This window comes from Eublepharis macularius, chromosome 10 (assembly GCF_028583425.1).
Source record: "Eublepharis macularius isolate TG4126 chromosome 10, MPM_Emac_v1.0, whole genome shotgun sequence".
Taxonomy (NCBI): Eukaryota; Metazoa; Chordata; class Lepidosauria; order Squamata; family Eublepharidae; genus Eublepharis; species Eublepharis macularius.
This window is the reverse complement of record NC_072799.1, coordinates 91,311,990-91,334,843: the sequence shown is the minus strand read 5'-3', so window position 1 is coordinate 91,334,843 and position 22,854 is coordinate 91,311,990. Positions and strand designations below refer to the sequence as shown.

At 42.4% G+C, this 22,854-nt stretch overlaps 1 protein-coding gene across 2 annotated transcripts in view; it reads right to left on the bottom strand.

The window, feature by feature from the left end:
• GABRA2 (gamma-aminobutyric acid type A receptor subunit alpha2) overlaps positions 1-22,854 on the bottom strand; it is a 140,882-nt gene that overhangs the window by 3,469 nt on the left and 114,559 nt on the right. Inside the window, exons 6-9 of one of the 2 annotated variants that reach the window (XM_054989924.1) lie at positions 13,701-13,844; positions 12,614-12,766; positions 5,722-5,924; positions 2,608-2,616 (exon numbers count right to left, since the gene is read on the bottom strand). In XM_054989924.1, the coding sequence (XP_054845899.1) occupies positions 2,608-2,616; positions 5,722-5,924; positions 12,614-12,766; positions 13,701-13,844 (509 nt within the window). The remainder of the gene's footprint in view (positions 1-2,607; positions 2,617-5,721; positions 5,925-12,613; positions 12,767-13,700; positions 13,845-22,854) is intronic. The other variant, XM_054989923.1, reaches the window with a different exon arrangement.

Below are 22,854 nucleotides of genomic sequence, written 5' to 3'. Positions count from 1 at the left end.
CACTTGTGCAAGTGAACAGTGAATACACGAATACTCGTGAGTCTGTTCACTTGCCGTTCAAGTGTAATTCGTCACTTCTAGCTTGGCCCAGAGTCTTCTGTGTACGTGGAAGAATTTGTTGTTAAGCTTTTCAAAAGAGTCCCACATCCTTTAACCAGTGGGAAAAAAACTGAAACAGCAGATAAAATGCAAGATGCTTCAAAACTTCCAGCTTTGGCCCTAGAGGTCTACTTATTTCTTATTCCAGGTAGTTTTCTACCAGCGTAAACCTTCTTTGCTTTAATCAAATATTAACAAAAGGCATATGTGCAATAAAAAGAGCTATTTGGAGAAAACTATGAAATCATTAATGGCTCCAAACTCTTTAGCAGCAACCAAACATCCATGTAAGGGAAGAATAGGTAGCCTATGGGCTTACAGGCCAAGGAAAGATATATTTTTAAAAATCATAGGCATACTTTTAGGATGCACTGGTTCTTTGAGGAAACAGGGAGTGTGTGATTTTCTTCTTGGTTTTTAAGGATATCTTATGGAACAGAGAGGGGTTGTATTCCAAAACCACCTGAGATTCTTGTATGTCCTCTTGGAACGATTTCATTTTGGATATACTTTGCTGAATGGATCATTCCAGAGGGCTCACTGCCTGGAACAAATGTTGTCATGAATCTGGCTTCACATGCCTTTTCTAGGTTTTATCTGACAGTTTTAGAGACATTCCCTGAAAGATTTTTTGGTGAGCTTGTGACTTATCATGAAAGGGGAAGGACCCGGTAGGAAGACAATCTGTAGCAGAGGAGTTGTATCAACATTAGGGGTATGCACCTGATAAAGATTTGGGTTTCCTGCTTCAGGTTTACCCAAAGAGGGGAAACAATTTAGAATAACCCAAATCCTGAAGCGGCAAGCCGCTTTGGGATTCAGATGTTTAAACCGCTTTAGTATGCTCCATAAAGATTAGGGAATCTTTACGGAGCACACTGAAGCGCAAAGCAACACTTTTCTTGACTTCCTCCCCCTCCCATTGGGAGAAAAAAGTGGTGGGGCAGGAGGTTTGACAGCAAGCAGCAGTTTTCTAGCTGTTTGCAATGCAAACAGCTAGAAAAGTGCTGCGGGCATGGCTGCTGCCGCTTTGCCCAAAGCTTCCATCTGTGCTACCAGTTTCCCTCTGTTATCCATAGATATTGAGTATGCTCAGAGTTAATTGTCCCCTTGGGTTATTTCCTCCAGTACCTGTATATAGGGATTTAGGTGACTCATTCAGAACCTGCATTCATTCTGTTTCACTTTATTTATTTTATTTATGTCATTTATAATCCGCCTTTCTCATTGAGACTCAAGGCGGATTACACAGATTAGTACAATCCATATCAAATACATTTCTATACAGTATCAAGGACATTTCCATAAACATACATACATATTCCCCACCTTACAAAACAGAGCAGTACTCCTGGTTGTCTGGATACTGGCACAAATCAGTATTTACCCTGAAAAAAACACTGCCAGTGGTTCCACAGATAAAAACCCACTGGTTGAGAGTTGCAGGGTCAGGAGTAGAGATGGGCACAAAATGAGAAAAAACAAAACGAGCATTTTGTGTTTCGTTACATTCCACGAATCACGAACTTTCACAAAATTGTCCCGTTTCGCAAAATGATTTGTTAGTTTTGTGATTCGTCAGGACCCAGGGCACTTCAATGGCCCACTTCATACCCAGAGATGCCAAACTTGCAGGGGACTTCAGCAGGCTCTGCTCTACCCACCCTCACCCAACAAGCCAGCAAGAACAAATGCTCTAAATAAGAATATAAGCAAAGAAAATTAAAGGGAAAAAAGGTAGGCCTCAGTCAAGCTAGGCCCCAGGGCCAGGCAATGCCCTGAGACTGGGGTTGGGTGGGGTGGAGGAAAGAAGGCACCCTCATCCAATGACCTTCCCAGCAAGGCCAAGAGCTGAAAATAAGAAAGAGGCTTTTCAGTCTCTTTTAAAGCAGCAGCAAATCCAGCCAAATGCTCCCAATTCCACTTTCTCACTCCAAATCCCAGCAACAGGTCCTCCCTCTTCCTCTCCCTCCTGGAACTGAAAAGCATGAGGCAAAGAGCGGTGCCTTATATAAGAAATGTTTACACAGAGCACAACAGGAGGTCTCTGGTTGGCAGACAGACCTGCCTAACAGCGTTTGGAGGGATGAGATTGGTGTTCCCGTGGCTACAGAAGGCCCATCTCCTCAGTTGCCTAGGGGGTTAACACCCCTGCTTCTTGCTGTATAGGGCAGACTGGAAGCTCTCCAGTTGGCAGGGAAAGCTGCCTATCAAGGTTATGTGGGCTAAGATTGGGGTTTCCAATGGCAACAAAAGGTCTGCAGACACTCTGGGCCTATGTTCTCTAGGGAATCAATGGATCGGCGCCAGCCTGTCTGGCATCACGAATCATTAACAAATCGAATGAATCAGCCAAAAAGTCATGAATTTCATGAAAACTGCTGCCCCATGAAACATGTTTCGCTAAACATGAATCATCCTGATTCAGCACAAAATTTGATTTGTATTTCGATTCGTACCCATGTCTAGTCAGGAGTGAGGAGAGGGATCCAGGTGAAACTGCCCCACCTTGCTCTTCTGTCCATGGAGTTTTAGCCCCACTGAGCTTTCCCCAACAAGCTTTCCATTAGCACAAAAGCGACTGAGGGTGATTTCACCTACAGGCTCTTATGTGTTGTTTATGGATTGCTTTCATGCTGTGGTTTTTCTATGCTGCGGTTCTGTTTATTTATTTATGGATGTTATTTATAGTCCGCCTTTCCCACTGAGACTCAAGTGGATTACACAGTGCAATTCAATATGATCAACAGCTGAGACTTTCAATAAATACAATACGGTTTCGATTGCAAACATTTGCAACAAGCTGAAATCCGATACAGAACCAAAACAACACTGTAACAAAATGTAAGCAATTTGATCTGGCATAATAAACAGCAGTACAAGTACAATAACAGTACAATAAACAACAGCATAACAGCAGTCTGCTGTCGCTATCCCTTTATCGAAGCATCTCTTTAACTATTTCCTTACAACACAGCCATATCGCCTGTGTTAAAATGCTCTTCTAAATAATTCAGTTTTGCATTGTTTACAGAAAGCCAGGAGACTGGGAGCTTTCCTGACCTCTTCAGGAAGGCCCTTCCATAAAGTGGCGGCCACTACAAAGAATGCAATTTTCCCCTGCGGAAGACCCTGTCCAGATGAGCAAAGCTGCTGTGATGGAGCACAGGAAGGGGGGCACTCCCACAGTTATGAAAGGCCAAGGCCATGAGGTGCAAGGGGGGGGGGCACTGGCAGCTTTAAGAGGCACCCCTTGCTGAATGAGATTATTGTACAAGTTTCCTGGTGAGCCATCTCGAGCAGGTCTCTGGAGAGGGGGCATATACATTTTCTAAATACATACACAAAATGCCTTGCAGCATGGGAGCCTGGCAAACTTTGGAAATGGTTTTTCAGGCATTCCAGAGAGCTGCTTTGGGCAGGCGAAAGAAGATCTGTCACTGTGAGCAACTTCTACTTGCACAACCACAGGATCCAGCCCTTTGCATTAGAAGGAAAAAAATCCAAATATACAGAATTGTCCCGTTCAGTTCTTGCTAGACCAACTACTTTAATACAAACATCACAATCCTATGTAGAGTTATCTAGTCTAAGGCAACTGAAATCAATGTGTTTACTCTATATAGGATAGGACAGAGTCACGGAAAGACTCTAGCATAGCCTTGTCTCTGATTGGCCAATTTTCTATGTATATAGAAAAGGTTGGATTTGTACCATGTGATTCTGACTACATTCCTTGGCCTGTGATTCTGCTGACTATTTTCTTGGGTGCACAAGAACCCTTAAAACAGTAACACTGAGTGTGTTAATGCCATCCTAAGCAGGTCTATTCTATAGGCTACTCAGATCTATTCAATGGAGCTTAATCCCAGAAAACTGTTCTGAGGATTGTGTGTAAATGATTAAAAATCAATTTAAAAGGTATCTTTGATTAATAAAGGAAACAGATTTTTTTTAAAAAAAATATGTGGATATTTATACCTTTTCTCTTCCATGGAATTCTGAAGTGGTTTGCAACATCATTTTATGTTCACAACAACGGCCCTGTGAGGTAGGTAAAGCTTAGAGAGAGTGACTGATTCAAAGTCACACAGCAATCTTCCATGGCAGAGTGGGGATTCAAACCCGGGCCTCTCAGATCTTAATCCAACCAATACAACATGTTGGATCTTTTAAAAACACTGTTAGATTTGTATTGAACATTAAAAATATGGGAAACAGATGACATCTTAGACTACAAGGGGAAATGTCTCTCCTGAAACGGTGTGTAAACTGATACAGGAATAATATAAAATGAAAGTAAAATTGTTTTTCATCAGAACTATTATTTATATGCAAATTTATGCAAAGATAATCAGGTAAAACTTGGATGATTAATCAATCAACTTTTTAAAAACCATGTGACTGCTATAAGCACAATGCAAGTGTGTCCCTCCATACTGGCCTCGGAACTGAGTTGTTGATGTTCATCTAATCCATTAAGGCTGTGATGATTACTTGGAACAGAAAGCATGAATATAGAAAGCTAACAGGTTGTATAGAAGGCCAGGAAAGGACCCTTTGATATGGTCTAATGATTAGCGGGATGGACTTAGATCTCAGAATGACGTGGGTCTAATTTTGGATCAACCATGAAGTAGCTTCTAGGTCTAGATTTGGGCCAGCTGCTGGCCACAGGTTTGTTGTGAGGAAAACTGGATTGTTCTATGTACACTGCCCCAACTCCTTGGAGGAAGGGAAGAATATAAAATGACCACATAATAGGCAGTTGTTCATGCACCCCAGAATAATTAGTTTTGTATTATTCCAATTAACAAATCTGTTTCAAGTGGAAAGCTTTCGGAGAACAGCTGCAGCTGGACTCTGAAGTAAGATTCAGAATAGTTTTGCAGCTGCTTCACAAGGTAAGAATAAGGTGACTTCCTTCCTGCTGGACACTTGCCCAGGGCCGATTCCAGATGGCTAACGTTCACCGCGGAACGTCGCGCCTCGTTGCGGGGAAAATGCGAAATATCGCGTTTCCTCGCGCGAGTTTTGCGCGACGTCGCACAAAACTCGCGCGAGGAAACGCGGTATTTCGCATTTTCCCCGCAACGAGGCACGACGTTCCGCGTGAACGTTAGCCATCTGGAATCGGCCCTGGTTACCAAAATCAGGAATGGGACTTTATGATATGTTGAGCTATCAATACCCGTATAAATGGTGGAGTGTAATATGAAATGTTCGGTTACATTAAGATTGTTCATTGGGAAGTGGCTTTAGCTTCGTTCATTTTCACACAAAGAACTGCTGAGGATAATGAAATGCTGCAAGTTTATTTTGGGTGTTTAACAGGCATAAATGGGCGATTGTTTAATTTGTAGAATGCCTTGGGACAATATTTGCTTCTTCAGGAAGGAGCGGATGGAGAAAGAATCCATATGACCAATTTAATTTCTGCTGAAGGGTGCACCCAAACTGTCTATTTCTCTTCCTATCTTCTCTTGCTTTAATCTACTCCATCTTTATATTGGTTTAAGACTTCAATTATTTTTCTGTAATAGAAAGCTATCAAAAGTAGATGCTGCTAAATTGATTTCTTAGAAATGGAAGGAACTTTAAACACATTTCATTATCACTTACCTTATCGTTGATTACACTTTTCCCATCCCAGGCCCATCCTCTTTTTGTGAAGTAATTTACAGTGGCAAATTCTATCAAGGCAGAGAATACAAATGCATAACAAACAGCTATGAACCAGTCCATGGCTGTGGCATAGGCGACTTTGGGCAGGGAATTTCGAGCACTGATGCTTAAAGTTGTCATTGTCAGTACAGTAGTTACTCCTGCAGGGAAAAAAATGGGAGGGGGGAAACCCCAAAATTGGCTAGGGTAATTCAGAAAGTTTTAGAAAAGGGATGCTTATAAAAGGGAGCTCAAAACATGAACACAAATCACAAATACGAACATGATTAATATAAAGACATTGGATAAGCCTGATGTAGACTTCAACGAAAAAGAGTCAAGGAGAACTAAAATTACAAATGACAGGAGCATCATAGGAGATTAACTCCAAGGAATATTACGTAACTACAGTCCAAATACATGCAAAGAACTCAAATTTACAACCAAGTCTCATTTATTATGGAGGCTCTTAAAGTTTGGGTATTATTTGCCATTCATTCAGAATGGGAATTGCCAGTTAATCAAATGTATTGGATACTCAAGCTTATTGCACTGCCCCGCTCCATACCAGGAGGAATCCTCAGTAATAGAATCCCACCCTGTTGAGACCATCATTGCAACAACCCCCATGCCCGGAAGGAACCTTCCCCTTTCACGTGAGCCAAGAGGCCAGTTGCCCCCCCCCCCCAGCAGAACTGGCTCCTGACAGCCCAAGGTAGGACAAGGGAGATTAGTTTGGAGCAACGGCTATCAGAAGCCTAGCAACAGACGGAGGCTTAGGGGTGTGCACCCCCAAAAGATTCAGGTTTCCTGCTTCTGGTTTACCCAGAGCAAGAAAAAAAAATTGGGTATTTAAGACGATTAGAGATTATTAGGGAAGATTCGGCCATTTCTGGGGGCTTGGGGAGGGGCTATTTCCCTAATATCAAATTTGCAGGGGATCATCTCCCAACCCTCCTCTCATGGCCTCCCAAGTTTCAGGGAGATTGGACTTCGAGGGGCCATGTTATGGTCCACCAAGGTCTCCCCAGCCGCTAATCTCCATTGTTCCCTATGGGGAAAATGGGGGGGGGATGGTTCCCAGGAGGCTAGTTAACATGCAAGAAACCCTCTCCCAACCTTCCTCTCATGGCCTTCCAAGTTTCAGGGAGATTGGACTTCAGGGGGCCATGGTATGGCCCCCCAAAGAAGGTCCCCCCAGCCTCATTATTCCCTATGAGGACCAACCACACCGGAGAATCTCAATAAGAAAAATTTGATTAAAAATACACTATACCATGGCTGATTCCAGATGACTAACCTGAAGGCGCTGCATGCCGCCATGTTCCGGATCGCGACGGGGAAAACGCGAAATATCGCATTTTCTTGTGCAAGTTTGGTGCGACGTCGTGCCAAACTCGCGCGAGAAAATGCGATATTTCGCGTTTTCCCTGTCGCGATCCGGAACATGGCGGCATGCAGCGCCTTCAGGTTAGTCGTCTGGAATCGGCCCATATGAAGCAAATGAGTGTGCAACTATAAGTAAACTACTGGACAACCCCCCTCAATACAACCAAACTGATGAAAAGGGAACAACTTCACTCCAAAGAATCATCCATTGCATTCAACCCAAACCATGTGGCAAAAACTGGTGGGCTGTTCTAGGAGGCTGTGGGGGTGGCATTTTGCAAGCAAAATGCACCAAATTTGCAGGGGACCTACTCCTACCTGCCCTCTGAAGATCCCCCTATCATCAGGGAGCTTGGACTTCGAGGGGTCATGTAATGGTCCCCCAAAGAAGGTTGACCATCCCAGCCACCCCACTTGTCTGTTTCTGTTGCAGGGAAAATCCAAATTCCCACACAGTAAACACATGGATTGTGGAAGCAATGCACTTCCACTTACCATCCACAGCCTGGGCAGCCCAACAGAACCAAACCAAAGCCGCCCAAAAGCCCAGCATCCCCAGAACTGGCTGGCCAGCCAGTCTCCATTATTCCCTATAATGGGAATTTTTAAAAATTATTTTCTCAGGGGCACTTATGCACACATCCCTGGGACATCCAAACAGAACCAAATGCTCCAGAAACCCTCAGAGCAGGCTGGCCAGCCAGTGCCACTTTCCATAGTTCTCTATGAGGACCAACCTTCACATCAGAGAATCACACCAACAGAAATTCAATTTAAATAAATTTAATTTATTAGATTTATGGTAACAGCAGCCATTAATGTTATATTAACATTTATTACATCAATATTAAATTATTAAAAGAGGGACTTTGCAAACAGCTAGGAAAGTGCTGCTTTCAAGCTTCCTGCCTTTTTTTACCAGATGGGAGGGGAAAGGAGGAGGCTGTAGTGAGTCACTTACTCCTTCTCTCCCTCCCCTCTGCTAAGAAATAGTGGGAAGCTTGCATTTTGCAGAACTTTGCTGGCTGTTTGCAAATGCAAACAGGCTAGCAAAGTGCTCCCGGTAAACCTGAAGCAACTCTAATTACTTCAGGTTGCTCTACGTCGGTCTTTCTGAATCGGGGCCAGCAGAAATACCAAATCTTCCTGAATTGGGCCCAATTTGAGTATTTAACCTGAATCGGAATCCCGAAGCGCACATCCCTACTCAAGATATCTGGAGAGGTGGGAATGGAACACACATGAGCCTGAAGATACAGGAGTCTTGTGGCTGAGGAGGAGGAGCTTGCTATCTAGGCAATGCTAGTTAACTGAGCATGCTGGATAGCAAAGCTTTTATTGTACTAACAGATTTTTCAAATAATTGCCAGACCTCAAGAAACAATTTACCAACAAGCATATTTGCACATGGCAGGCGCACTTACTAATGGTGAGATGACTTTTTGTTGCAGACTGCATGGGACTAACACAAGTACAGAACTTGAAATCCAGTGTAATTGGATTTTATTCTTAAATCAGGGGTTCCTCCTTTTTTGGACTTCTCATCAGATCAGACTACTGCAACAAGGACGGCTGCCCAAGGTTCCACAGGCCCCTTGGATGAGAGGGCTTGTGCTTCTGCCCCCCACGTTAGGAGACATGTGGTGGGGATTGGGGATTCCCTACTGAGAGGGCTAGAGGCTGCAGTGCGCCAAGCAGACCTGTCATCTCGAGAGCTACGTTGTCTGCCAGAGCATGCACCCGGGATGTGACAGAAAGGTTGGAAAGACTCATCAGGCCCACAGATTATTACTCCTTTTTGCTCATCCATATGGGAACAAATGATACTGCCTGGCACAGTCCAGAACATATTAAAAGGGACTATGAGGCTCCGGGTAAAAAGCCTGTTGAGGGCAGTGATTTAGGAAGAAAGAGCAGAATACTGGACATAAATAACTGGCTACACAGATGGAGTCATCAGGAAAGGTTTGATTTCCTGGACTACACTTTTGGGATGAAGCACTTCTGTCGGGAGATGGTTTGCACCTCACCAGGGTCCTGTGTTTGGCAGGAACCTAGAAAATCTGATAAGGGCTTTAAACCAAACCCTGTAGAGGAGAGAGAGAAAAAACCCAAACTAGTATGGTATCGTTTACTGGTGATAAGAGCGCTAATGATCAGCGAGTTAGGACAAATATGAAGTACTCCAGAGTCCAGACACATAAACCATGGATTCCAGTGTCTCTACATTAACTCACAGAGTATGGGAAACAAACAAGAGGAACTTGAAGTCTTAATACAGGAAGGTAACTATGTCTTATTAGGCATTACTGAAACGTGGTGATTCTCACCAACAGGGATGAACTGGTTGATGAGGTGAAAGTAGTGGGCCCCCTGAGTAGGAGTGGCCATGTAATTTTAAGAGTTTAAGATACTGGGTAATGGAATAACTGAATGTAGTCAGATGTATCGATTGGATTTTGGAAAAGCTAATTTTAACAAGCTCAAATTCATGTTGGGGAGAATCCCATGATCAGAAAAACTCAGGGAGAAAGGAGTTCAAGATGAGTCGGAATTTCTTAAAAGCAAGATATTGAAGGCACAATCACAAACTATCCCAATGAGAAAGAAAAATAGGAGGTACCTAAAGAAGCCAGGGTGGCTCCATAAACAGCTTTCTAAAGATCTGAAAAAGACATATTTAAGAAATGGAAGGAGGGCTGTATAACCAAGGAAAGTAAGATTTTAACAGGTGATAAAGAGAAGGCAGAACTACTCAGTTTCTACTTTGCCTTGTTCTTCACTTGCATGGGGAACTGTGCTCACCCTAGGAAAAGAGGAACACATGAGCAAGAAATGGAATTGTAGCCTAGGATAGATGCTGGGGTGGTACATAAACACCTAGCTTCTTTAAATGAAATCAAGTCCTCAGGACCAGATGAATCGCACCCTAGGGTACTAAAGGAACTTGCTGGTGTATCTGCAGAGCCTCTGTCTATCATCTTTGAGAATTCTTGGAGTACAGGTGTGGTGTCAGAAGACTAAAGGTGGGCAAATGTCGTCTCCATCTTCAAGAAGTGGAAAGGGTAATGATTGACCTGTTGGCTTGACATCCATACCTGGAAAGGTATTGGAACAAATCATCAAGCAATCAGTCCTTTGGCATTTAGCAAAGACAGGTCTGATTACTAAGAGCCAGAATAGGTTCTTCAAGAACAAGTCATGTCAGACTAAACTTATCTTTTTTTGAGTGAGTTACTACTACTTTGGTAGATCAGGGGAATGCTGTGGACATAGTTTATCTTGATTTCAGGAAGTCTTTTAATAAGCTTCCATATGATATTCTAGTTGACAAGTTGATAACATGTGGTTTGGATTCTATTACTGTTAGATGGATTTGTAACTAGTTGACAGATCGTACTCAAAGAGTGCTCGTGAATGGTTCCTCATCCTCTTGGAGAAGAGTGCCTCAGGGATCTGCCCTGGGCCCTGTGTTGTTCAACATCTTTATAAATGACTTGCATGAAGAAATGGAGGGGATGCTCATTACATTTGCAGATGGCAAGGGTCCAGATCATGCAAAGTGATGGTATCACTCTACTCTACTCGGTTAGACCTCATTTGGCGTACTGTGTACTGTGTACAGTTTAGGGCTCCATAGTTTAAGAAGGATGTTAAAAAGCTGGAATGTGTCCAAAGGAGGGCAGCAAAGATGGTGGGGGTTCTGGAGACCAAGTTCTATGAGGAAAGGCTGAAGGAGTTGGGTAACTTTAGCCTGGAGCGGAGGCAACCGAGAGGTGAGATGATAGCTCTCTTCACGTATTTGAAGGGCTGTCATATAGAGGATGGAGCAGAGTTGTTTATGGTTGCCCCTGCGGGTTGGACCAGAAACAATGGGTTACAATTAGAGCAAAAGCGTTTTCTGCTAAACATTATGAAGAACTTCTTGACTGTTCGAGCGGTTCTTCAGTAGAACAGGCTTCCTCAGGAGGTGGTGGGCTCTCCTTCCTTGGAGGTATTTAAGAAGAGGTTATATGGCCATCTGACAGCTATGATCATTCTCTGAATCAATATGATAGTATGCAGATCAGGAGATGAGCTGGCGCTTGGCTCTCGTGGCCCTTTCTTAGATGCCCAGGGTAATGCCAATCGCCACTTAGGGATCAGGAGGGAATTTTCCTCCAGTCCAAATTGGCCAAGGATTCTGGAGGTTCTTTTGCCTTCCTCTGGGCATAAAGCAGGGGTCATTGAGGGAGGTGTGCACTGGGGTGGGGGGAGCTGTGAATTTCCTGAGTTGTGCAAGGGGCTGGACTACATGACTTTGGGGTGCCTTCCAGCTCTATGTTTCTATATATTGATTGCTATTGTTTTGATAGTTACATTTTAATGTGTTATTTTGGTGCAACGTCTTTGGTTATCCCCCTAATAACATTCCTTTACTACTCTCTGCATGTGCTAATTTAAAGCAAGGCAAAGACAACAAATCATTCCGTCACAATTCACCACGGACACTGTAGGTCAGCCATATTAAACAGATGTCAAAAATGAAAGGAACTGAAGAGCCTGATTATTAAAACTGCCTCATTATCCCAAGTTCTTAAATATAGCCTACTGCTTAGAAATACATTATGTACACAGAATGAAATACGGAGAATGGAAAGAGAACAGATCTGAGATGAGAGACACTTGATTTCCTAGCATATTTTAAGTCTGTCACTGGATGTGATCTAACATAAAAAGGGCATTTATTCATGCACTTCATATAGGAGATTTGTACAGAAGAGTTCACACTTGGCCCTTATCTTATTTCAGAGAGTTCCTCACATGCCTGAATATACCTCGTACAACTGTTCTCCTAGTAATGGGGCCTGGACCAGTTTCTGACTCACTTGCTAGCCTTGGAAAAGCTGCCAGGATTTCCTTAGATACCTGTAAATCTGCAATGGCTTTTAACTAAAAAATAAGTCCACTGGGAGATTTGCTCGGGGATCTCAATATATTGCATCTAGTTTGTCCTTCACAGAGAGAAGGAAACGCCACTGAGCAAGCAACGAGGCACCAATGAAAATGGGCTCCAGCAGACAACAGGAGCTGTGGTCTAGGGAGCAGGAGTCATTTAGGATTTTGACAGCAGTGAGGGCGGTGCGTTTGGTTGAAGTGTTATTTATTCATTTAAAACATTTATTAGCCACCTTTCTACATTATAGCATTCAAGGTGGCATACAACAAACATACAAATACATACAAAAAAACCTTAATTTAAAAGTACAATTTTAGCACAACTCCCTGGAACACTCTAGCCTATAAATGAAGTCGTATTAGTAAGAATTAGCAGCATTTTGGCCCAGTGAACTTCTATCCCAAACACAAGGATTGTTAAAGGAGAACAAAGAGAGATGGACTAAATGTGCTGCTGCTGGTACCTGAGAAGCAGGGTATATTTGTGCTAACACAAAATCCAAGTGCCCATCACAATACACACCAAAGACTGTCCTTGCAGGGACAGATTCTCTGTTCAGCCAGAACGACACCTGGGATAGGATGACGGTCATGATGCAGGGGAGGTAGGTCTGAATCACAAAATAGCCGATCTTCCTTTTCAAGTGAAAATGGGCTGTCATCACTTTGTATTCACCTGGAAGGGAGGGCGGGGGGAGGAACAGATAACGAATAATAGCATAAATCATTATGGACACCTCTTCAGTTAGAAGTTTATTTTAAGAAAAAAGACAACAGCAATTTAAAGACATATTTAATTTAGCAAAGCAAAAATGCTGTAGATTTTTTTTTAAAAACACCCTAAATTAAGGTATCTAAACAAAATTCAAAATACAAAAAAGCTTCTTAATGCATGCTCAAGACTTGTGTGTGCCTACCAGCTGGATATTTTTCTAAACTTTTGGACAGCAGACCCACATGCCACATTTTAGATCCCCCCCTCCCCCGCCCCATTAGTTGCAAAACTCATTTGACTCACAGAAGAGTGAGGCTGTTGAGAAACAATAAACTCTCATTGGGAGCCCCAAATCAATTGCGTGTTTTTAAAAATCTGGCCTCAGCATTTACCTTGTTTTTGAATATTGCTTTGTTATTGCACTGTCAAGATTATTTCATGATGAAATAGATTGGCGTGTTGTAGTAGTAAATTTACAGTGAAATCCTAATCAGAGTTACTTCCGTCCTAAGCCCACTGAAATCAACGGGCTTGGACTGGAGTAACTCTGATGAGGATTTCACCGCTAAAGTACTATAATTTTCTTTCCTCACTAACTAATCACAACACCACATTAAGTAGAAAATAAAGCCCCCCCCCCACAACTTCTGAAACCTAATATAAATATGTAGTATGTTCAAGTGTACAGTTCATATTTTGTTCGTGTTTGTATGGCTTATGGCTTCGGCCGGAAAAGCAATAAACATATTAACTTAATAATAATATAAATATGTAGAGACTGAAGATCTACATGAGTCTGACACAGCATAGCCTACATGCATAGCCTGACACTGTTATTATATAATTAAACAATAATTATTTTTACCAGTCTCGGGCTCTTGTTCTTCGTACTAACCTGTACTTGATTTACTTGTTTCCTGTCCAACTGTTTGACCTAAAAGATCATACTGATTCAATCTTGAACCATCTGGGGCCACCTCTACTGAATTAGATGCATTGTAAGTCCACTTGTAGGTCACTTCTGAAATTGTATATGCATCTGCAGGGGAGAAAATTAAGACGACACTTTGTCACAGGCCCAAAGACAGAAAGTATTTGATACGACTCTCCCAGGATAATTAGTAAAGCCTTTAGATTAAGCACGGTTCCTAACCTTTAGACATTTCAAGTTGTCTTGGCTATATGAGAACATACGTGAAGGGTGAAAAATCTGCTCTCTATGGGTTGGATCCAGAAATGGAAACATAAACAGACTTAGCACCATTCTTCTTGTGCAACATCTTGTACAATACCTAGCACTTTTCTCTTTAAATATTATAGTGCCCAGAAATTGGTTGGATAGGAGCTCTAGTGCAAGTGGAAATTTTGTGCTGGATCCAATCTCAGACGTGGAGAGAAGATAGCAGAGGCTCCTCGTATGCTGAGCATGAACCAACGCATTAGATAGTTCAAGGCAGGCAGAGAGTGAGGGGGACTCCTGGTGAGCTGAAATGAGGAACTGGCAAGGGCTGTAAATTGGACTTTCTCTTCTCCACTCTCTCGCCTCCTCTGCCATCCAGAGATGGACCTCGCCATTTGATCACCATTGCCAAGCAGGAGATGTGGGAAGGAAAGAGGATATTTATTTATTTAAAACATTAGACCGCATTCCCCAAAGCTGTATTTTCTGCTCACACAATGCACTTTTGTCAATGGGACAGAATATTCCCACCTCCCCCTGCAGTTCTGCAGCAGCCCAGTAATCCCTATGAAATGCTGCTGATGGGGAACAGGGGACTGTGAAGCTCCATCTACACATTACAAATCTGCATGCTGGGAAACAATGTGAGGAGTTTGCATAACACGTGCAATAAGAGTTTTGTGCCTCCCAGACACACACCGCCTCCTTTCTGTTTGTGACCAAAGCAAGCAGGGAGAGGCAGATTTAGCTTCTTCCTCCTGCTGTTTTTGCATCTACAAACCGTCCAGTGGAGTCGCTGTTGGCTCCGTTGCAAAACTTACATGTCGCTAATGTAAATGTGAGACGTGTTTGATGTTAATGAGAACATAGTTCCAGTGAGCATTTTAGAAAGAGGGGAAAGCAGCGAGGTATGGTTTTTCCTGGATATAAATGCCATAGAAATTAAAAAAGAGGATGCGTAAGAGCTGGTGCTTTGAATGCCAATAAAAGGTTGCTGATCTAAGAGCTGGTGCTGCTCTTAGTGACAAAGAGGGTGTACAGTTCAGGTGTGATTTGTTGCTATTGTTTTTATTGTACACATCATCTGTTTTACTGTTGCAAGTCTCCTCAAGCAGATCTGGAGGGCAGCATACAAATACATAAGTATTAGCCAGCCTTCCAATGGGATGGAGCTAGGCACGTATCCTGGACAAGGATTCCAGGAATGGTGATGCGTGGAGAAAATTCATTCGATTTCACACCGAGAGTTACCTAACTTGAGGAAGAATTTAAGAGTTCGGTTTAATAAAAGCATCAAAATATTGGTGACCATGAGCCCAAAACTCTCTTTCCTACTCCTTTGAAAACTTTGAAGTATTGATACTCGGTTCCCTCCTACACTCCCCTTTTTTGTTCTGTTCTGCAATCCACACAAGGCTACCCAACAGGATTGGTAGTCAGTCAAGACAAAGTGTTTTTATTTTGTTTTTGCTTTTGAGTTCAGTGCCAGAAAAGTGCCAAAGATGACTTTTCCCCTTCAACTGTTTTTCTGCCCATACTCCAGTGAAAAGACATCTTTTGTGCTGGGCTCTCCTCTCAGCTTGGGCCTCAATCTGCCAAAATATCAATGAGCTCCATTCACAGCCTCAATAAAATCACTGGATTTTACCTCACAGCTCTGGACCCAGATGGACTTTGAGTTCTCCATCATGATCCGGAGGGTTCCACATTTAGATGTTATTCATGGTAACAGAATATTTTCTTCAAGAGTCAGAAATGCTCTTGTTTGGCGTGATATATGACCCTTTTATGATTTTACTGTTTTATAAGTTTTTTCTGTGTTTTTTTTTTAATCTGTTTTGTTGTATTTTTTACCTTCTGATCTGCTAGCTACCTATATGGGTGGAAATAACAACAACAACATTTGATTTATATACCACCCTTCAGGACAACTTAACGCCCACTCAAGGCGGTTTACAAAGTACGTTATTATTATCCCCACAACAATAATCACCCTGTGAGGTGGGGGGGGGGGCTGAGAGAACTCTGGACTGATCCAAGGTTACTCAGCTGGCTTCAAGTAGAGGAACAGGGAATCCAACCTGGTTCTCCAGATTAGAGTCCTGCTGCTTTTAACTATTACACCAAACTGGCCCCCAAAAGGCCATAAAAGTGCACAAAATAAATTAAAAGGTAAGCAAAGGCCAGCTTTAACAGACTTTGAGACTTAATTATACCATCTTCTTTAGAGCCTTCTTTTTGAGAGAGTGTCTGACTAAGACTTGAGTCTGAATCCCCACTTTGCCGAGGAAGCATGTAGATAAACTTGGGTCAGTCACTCAGCCTAACCTACTCTCAGGGTTGGTTTTTTTTTGACGAAATAATGGCAGAGGGGAGAAAGATGAAAGCTACTTTGGGTCCTCATTGAAGGGAAAAGGATCAAATATCAAAATACATTTTAAGTGTGAAAAATGATTAACTATCCTCTTCACAATTTGGAAGAAGTATAGAGATTACCTACAGGAAGGAATTCCCTCCTGGGTGGTTCCTTATGAAGTAATAGATCCGAGAACTGTCAATAATGAACAACAGTGTTTAACGTACAAGGAGATAACACGAATAGAATTTTCTAAACTAAGAATAAAGACGCAAGATGAGTTGTCTCAAAGTTACGACTGGTTTCAATATAGACAGATTAGAGATCTTTATAACTCGGACTGTGTGAAAGGAGGGGTAAGAATGGAGAATTCGGAATTAGAGGAGGTAATTCTACAAGAGGATAAAAAGGAAATTTTTAAGACTTATAAAGTGTTGTTAAAATGGTACACAGAAGATGAGACAGTTAAAGTGCAAATGGTGAAGTGGGCTATAAACTTTAATAAAGAAATAACAATGGAGGCGTGGGAATACTTGTGGAAAAATACGTTGAAGATCACGACATGCACTAATATTAAAGAGAACGTCTACAAAATGATTTATCGTTGGTATTTGACACCAAAGAAAATTGTGTTAGGGAATTTGAACATGTCTAATAAATGCTGGAAATGTAAAAAGCATGAAGGATCTTTGTACCACATGTGGTGGACTTGTGAGGTAGCTAGGCAGTACTGGGGGGAAATAATAAGAGTGATAAGTGAGATTTTACAATTTCAAGTTAATAAGAACCCAGAACTCCTGCTACTGAACTTGGGAATGGAGGATATTCCAGCACAACACAGGACATTGTTATTTTACATGACAGCAGCGGCTAGACTTTTGTATGCGCAAAAGTGGAAAGTACAAGAAGTGCCAACTATCGAGGACTGGATTTACAAATTGCTGTACATGGCGGAAATGGACAAAATGACAAGGAAACTGAGAGACCTTGATCCAGGACAGTTCAACATGGATTGGGAAAAGTTGAAGCAATATTTGGGGAAAAAATGGGAGGTGGGAGGAGAACTGTGGCAGTTTGAAAATTACTGAAATATAACAAAAGAAGAGGGAAGGGACTTTACCGAGGGGAGGAGAGTTAAACGAGAAATTCTAAGCAAATATTTTATTTGACTACTATATATAGTATTAAGTAATAGAGGTGTTATTATAAGAATTATAAGGATAGAAACTAACTAATTTTATTTCTGGCAGATAATTGTATAATGGAGAAATTATATAACTAAAATAGAATGAATATAAGACAGAAGGAAGTAAAGAGTAACATATAGTGTACAAGTTAAATTGATTGACTTATAGTGAATGTATACAATGCTTATAGAAGTACTTAAAGTTATGCAGAATAAGGGACAAATTGTTTGTCCCATATTGATGAGACAAGAATGAATAAGATAGAATATAGAGTACAAAAATTAGACAAATGATTGTTATTATTAAAGAATATATGCCAGGAATGTAATATTTAGTTGATAAGTGGGAAAGGGAATAGAGATAGCACTGTGTTATAATAGAGAAGCTTAGAAGAGAGTGAAAAGTATATGTTTAATAGAATAAAATAAGTTTGAAATGAGTAGGGGGAAAAATGGATAAGGGGTTGGAAAACTGTTGAAAGTCAACAAAAGGGGGGGAAAGGGAGGGGGTTAGAAGTGGAATATTTAAAGGAAATTGATTGTAATGGATATTATAGTGATTTCTAATCCAATAAAAAATTTTTTTTTAAAAAAATGATTATGTTTTTAATTCTTACAGACTCCCCCCCCCTTTCCTTCGTAAAAGACCATATGGTGACACTATTTTATATTGGAAAGTCATTAGAACAAGGCAACCTGATTAGCCTTGGCTCTGAAATTATGAGTCTGATCAAGTCCACTAAAGTTAAAACGAAGAGCAGATTAAAGTATCTTTATGGGCAGTACCCTGAACCTTGCTCCCCATCCTGATAACTATTAATTGTTAATCCACCAGATTAGTTGGAAATAATCAGACAGCTATAGGCCATTACTATAAATGCAAACTAATAAAACATAGACACAGACAGCAGAAACAGATAAACCCTTGGTTATGTACGAATACAGCTCTGCAATAAGTCTGGTGGTTCAACTGTATTTACATTTCTGCTGAGTTGCATTGTAAAAAAATACTCATGGTTAGTTGTAAGTCTGTAACAATATTTACATGTGCACACTAACCAACAAAATAATGCAGTCTTTGCAACTTGAAATATATATATACAACCAGCTTGATGCCCGTGCTTTGCTACAGTATTTAACTACTTTAAATCCAGTTATAATATGATTATGATTTGTTACATTTCTAACCCGCCCTTCCCACAAGTGGGATCAGGGTGAGGCACAACAGTTATAAAATACAATACAAATATTAAACAACAGTTCATAAAAGCAACAGTTCATATCATAAAATCCAAAGATAATAACTGTCCCAAGATGGGGTCAATTCCAGGTTCCTGCCCATCAACATACAGGGGGAGGGAAGCAGACAGATAGCGTACTGCAACCCATATGTGGGTCAGCTAACGAAGGGCACTACATAGCCCCGTGCTGTACCCATACACTGGGCAGCCGGCCAGTGGACACTGTATAACCCCACACTTGGTGGGAGACCGGTGGGAGGCTCAGTAAGGATCTCATGCTGGCCTCAACCATATGCCTAGTGGAACATCTCTGTCTTACAGGCCCACCGAAATGATACAAGATCCTGATGGGCCCGGTGTCCTCAGACAGAGAGTTCCACCAGGTTGGGGCCAGGACTGAAAAGGCCCTGGCCCTAGCCGAGTCTCCCTGGGGCCAGGGACCACCAGCAGATGTTTTCCAGCTGATCGGAGCGTTCTCTGGGGTATATACGGGGAGAGGTGGTCCCTCAGGTATGCTGGTCCCAGTCCGTTTAGGGCTTTACAGGTCAAAACCAGCACCTTGAACCAAATCCTGAATTCCACGGTAAGTAACGTTTTTGGTTGGGGGGGGGAGGCGGGTTGAGTTGGTTTTGTAATATAATAGCATAGTACCCGAGCTTCACAAAAGTATTTGAATAAAGTGAAGCATGTTGAAACTGAATGAAGTGAATTTTGAAATGTAACATTTATTGAAGAGATTTTTAAAAGGAAAAGATTGTAGTGCAGTAAATAAAGTGAAAAATACGTACAACCTTATTTTTCTACTGAAGGACCTCTTTGTAGACCTCATTGGTGGTTTTCCCCCACTCTGAAGCCCCCACTTTGAGGAGGAGCTTGTGGGCTGGGAGGCCAGGAGGGTTGAGCATGTTGAGGAACTCCACAGGGTAGTGGACCGCATCATCCATTTGCACCTCTGAGTCCACAGATCTGTACTCCATTTCTGCCCCTTCGAGGGAGTTAAGTTGTGTTTCATTAATGATGGCAGCCATGTTGTTCTTGGGGGTCAGAATGGCACGCTTGCACAGCCAGTCCATGGACTTCTTCACGATAGTGACGATATCAGGGTATATCTTGGCTGTTAGGTCTGCTAGGGTCGTTGTCACTGCTGTGCCCAGGCCTGCAGGGATGGTCACCTTTCCCTTGGACTCAGGACTTTCTGGTACTTGGCCCCTGCTGCTCAGTGTACTGCAGGAGTACGATGTGCTTATTTCTTTGCCGCATCTCTAAGTTGCTTCCTCCTTTTAGCATCGGTATATGTTGCACAACATCTGCCAGGAGGCTTCTTGGGGGCAGTAAGAGGTGATGGCTGCAAGAGGTGTGAGGTGGAGTTGGACTGAGGGAGGGGTGGTATGGTGGGCCCTTCGGCAGGTTCATGTGAAAGGTTCACATTGAAATGACCCCTAGAAAGGTCGTGCACTATCTCCCCATGAACATTTAAAAACTCAGCTGCCGTACTGACTTTTATATAAAATCCCTTTTCAGGAGTCTTGTACTGTCTTTTTTCAACTGTCTGCAGTTTCCTGGACTTAACTTTTACCTCAGAACACAGAGTTCCACAGCTGACCCATCAGCCTGCCAGCCACACAGGAAAGCCAGGCCCCACAGGGAGATTGGCAACCCTAGAGGGGAGGCGTATTTTTACCTCAGGACACGTTCAATGACTGGGAGTCATTGAATGTGTCCTGAGTACTGCATGTGTCCTGCATACTGTTTAAAATGTTGGGATGATGACCAATCAAGGCCGCACATGCAAATGACCTCAGGGCAGAGTGGCTGAGTTGGCAGTTGGCGGGGGGGGGGGGGATAAGCAGCCTCCCAGCCACACAGGGAAGTGTAAGTCAGGACACTTGTCTTTATATATATAGATGTAACACATCACAAATGTAAAAGATATTAATCATAATCTAGAGAAACTACTGTGAGAGAAGGTAAAAAATATTCTTACATATAGTCATGAGCACAGTTTCTGTTTTGCTCAAAGAACTCTTTGTCTGTCTGCTTGCCTTTTTTCCAGAACTTGCATAAAGTTGCAAAGTTGTTGCTACTATCTCTTTGCAGTGCATGACGAACACTGAATTACAGAATCACAGAGTTGGAAGGGGCCATACAGACCTTCTAGTCCAACCCCCTGCCCAGTGCAGGATGAGCCTAAAGAATCTCTGACAAATATTCATCCAGCCTCTTCTTGAAAACTGCTAGTGAAGGGGAGCTCACCACCTCCCTAGGCAGCTGATTCCACTTTTGAACTACTCTGACCGTGAAAAAGTTTTTCCTAATATCCAGCCGGTACCTTTCTGCATGTAATTTAAGCCCTTTGTTTTGAGTCCCATCCTCTGCTGCCAACTGGAACAGCTCCTTGTCCTCCTCTGAATGGCAGCCTTTCAAATATTTAAAGAGAGCATTCATGTCCCCCCTCAACCTCCTCTTCTCCAAACTAAACATTCCCAAGGCCCTCAGCCTTTCCTCGTAAGGCTCAGTCTCCAGACCCCTGATCATTCTCATCGCTCTCTTCTGCACCCCCTCAATTTTGTCCACATCCTTTTTGTAGTGAGGCCTCCAGAACTGCACACAATACTCCAGGGGCGGCCTGACCAAGGCAGAGGGACTATAGTCCCTCTATAGAGAGGGACTATGACCTCCTGCGAATTCGATGCAATGGCCCTTTTGATACAACCCAAGACTAAGTTCGCTTTATTTGTCACCGCATCACACTGACTGCTCATATTTAGTTTACAGTCCACTCTTACTCCAAGACCTCTTTCGCATACACTACTACCCAGAAGTGTTTCCCCCATCCTGTATTTGTGCTTCACATTTTTGTGGCCCAGATGTAATACTGTGCACTTATCTATGTTGAATTGCATCCTGTTCACAACTGCCCACTTCTCCAGAGAATTCAGGTCTTGTTGAATTTTATTTCTATCTTCTTGGGTGTTTGCCACTCCTCCCAATTTGGTATTATCAGCAAATTTAATGAGTAGCCCATTTACCCCTTCATCCAGATCATGGATAAAAATATTGAAAAGTACCGGGCCTAAAACCAAACCCTGTGGCACTCCACTGGACACCTCCCTCCAATCTGATGAAACGCCATTGACAACCACTCTTTGGGTACAGTCCTCTAACCAGTTCCCTATCCACCGAACTGTCCTATAGTTCAGTCCACAGTTTTCCAGTTTACCCATTAGAATGTAATGGGGAACTTTATCAAAAACTTTACTGAAATCCAGGTAAATCACGTTGACAGAGTTCCCATGATCCAGTAAGCTCGTCACTCGGTCAAAGAAGGAAACCAGTTTGGTCTGACAAGATCTGTAGGGGACAAAACCATGCTGACTTCCCCGGATCACTGAGTGGTCCTTCAGATGCTTACAGATCGATCCTTTTAAAATCTGCTCTAATATCTTCCCAGCAACAGAAGTCAGACTGACCGGCCTGTAGTTTCCCAGATCGTCCTTCTTCCCTTTCTTAAAGATTGGGATAACATTTGCTCTTCTCCAATCTTGTGGTACATCCCCAGTCCTCCAGGAGGCCTTGAAGATGATGGACAGAGGCTTTGCAAGTTCTCTAGAAAGTTCTTTGAGCACTCTTGGGTGCACACCATCCGGCCCAAGGGATTTTTATTCATCCAGTGCAGCCAGGTGCCTCTCCACAGCCTCTCTGTCAGTGGCAACTAGCCCCCAGGTGTCCTGTCGTGTTTACTACCATCTCTAGATGGGCTCAAGTTCTTCAGGGCATAGGGGCATAGTTCCAGTTAACTATTAGGGACATAGTTCCAGTTAGGGGCATAGTTCCAGTTAACCTACAAACAACTTTGTTTTATGAAACTTTGCTAGTTTCTATGGCATATAAAATATGATAATACCTTTGAAAAAATACTCCTACATATGCTTTGCTGATAGCTTTATTGGCTATAACTATGATGCATGTATAGAGAGAGATCTTAAGATTTTAGTAGAAACTGTCAAATCAGTGTTCTGTGATAGTGAAAAATACAAGTTCTGTACTAAAAATGATCATGAAAGGTACTTTTTTAAAGCCAGTAAG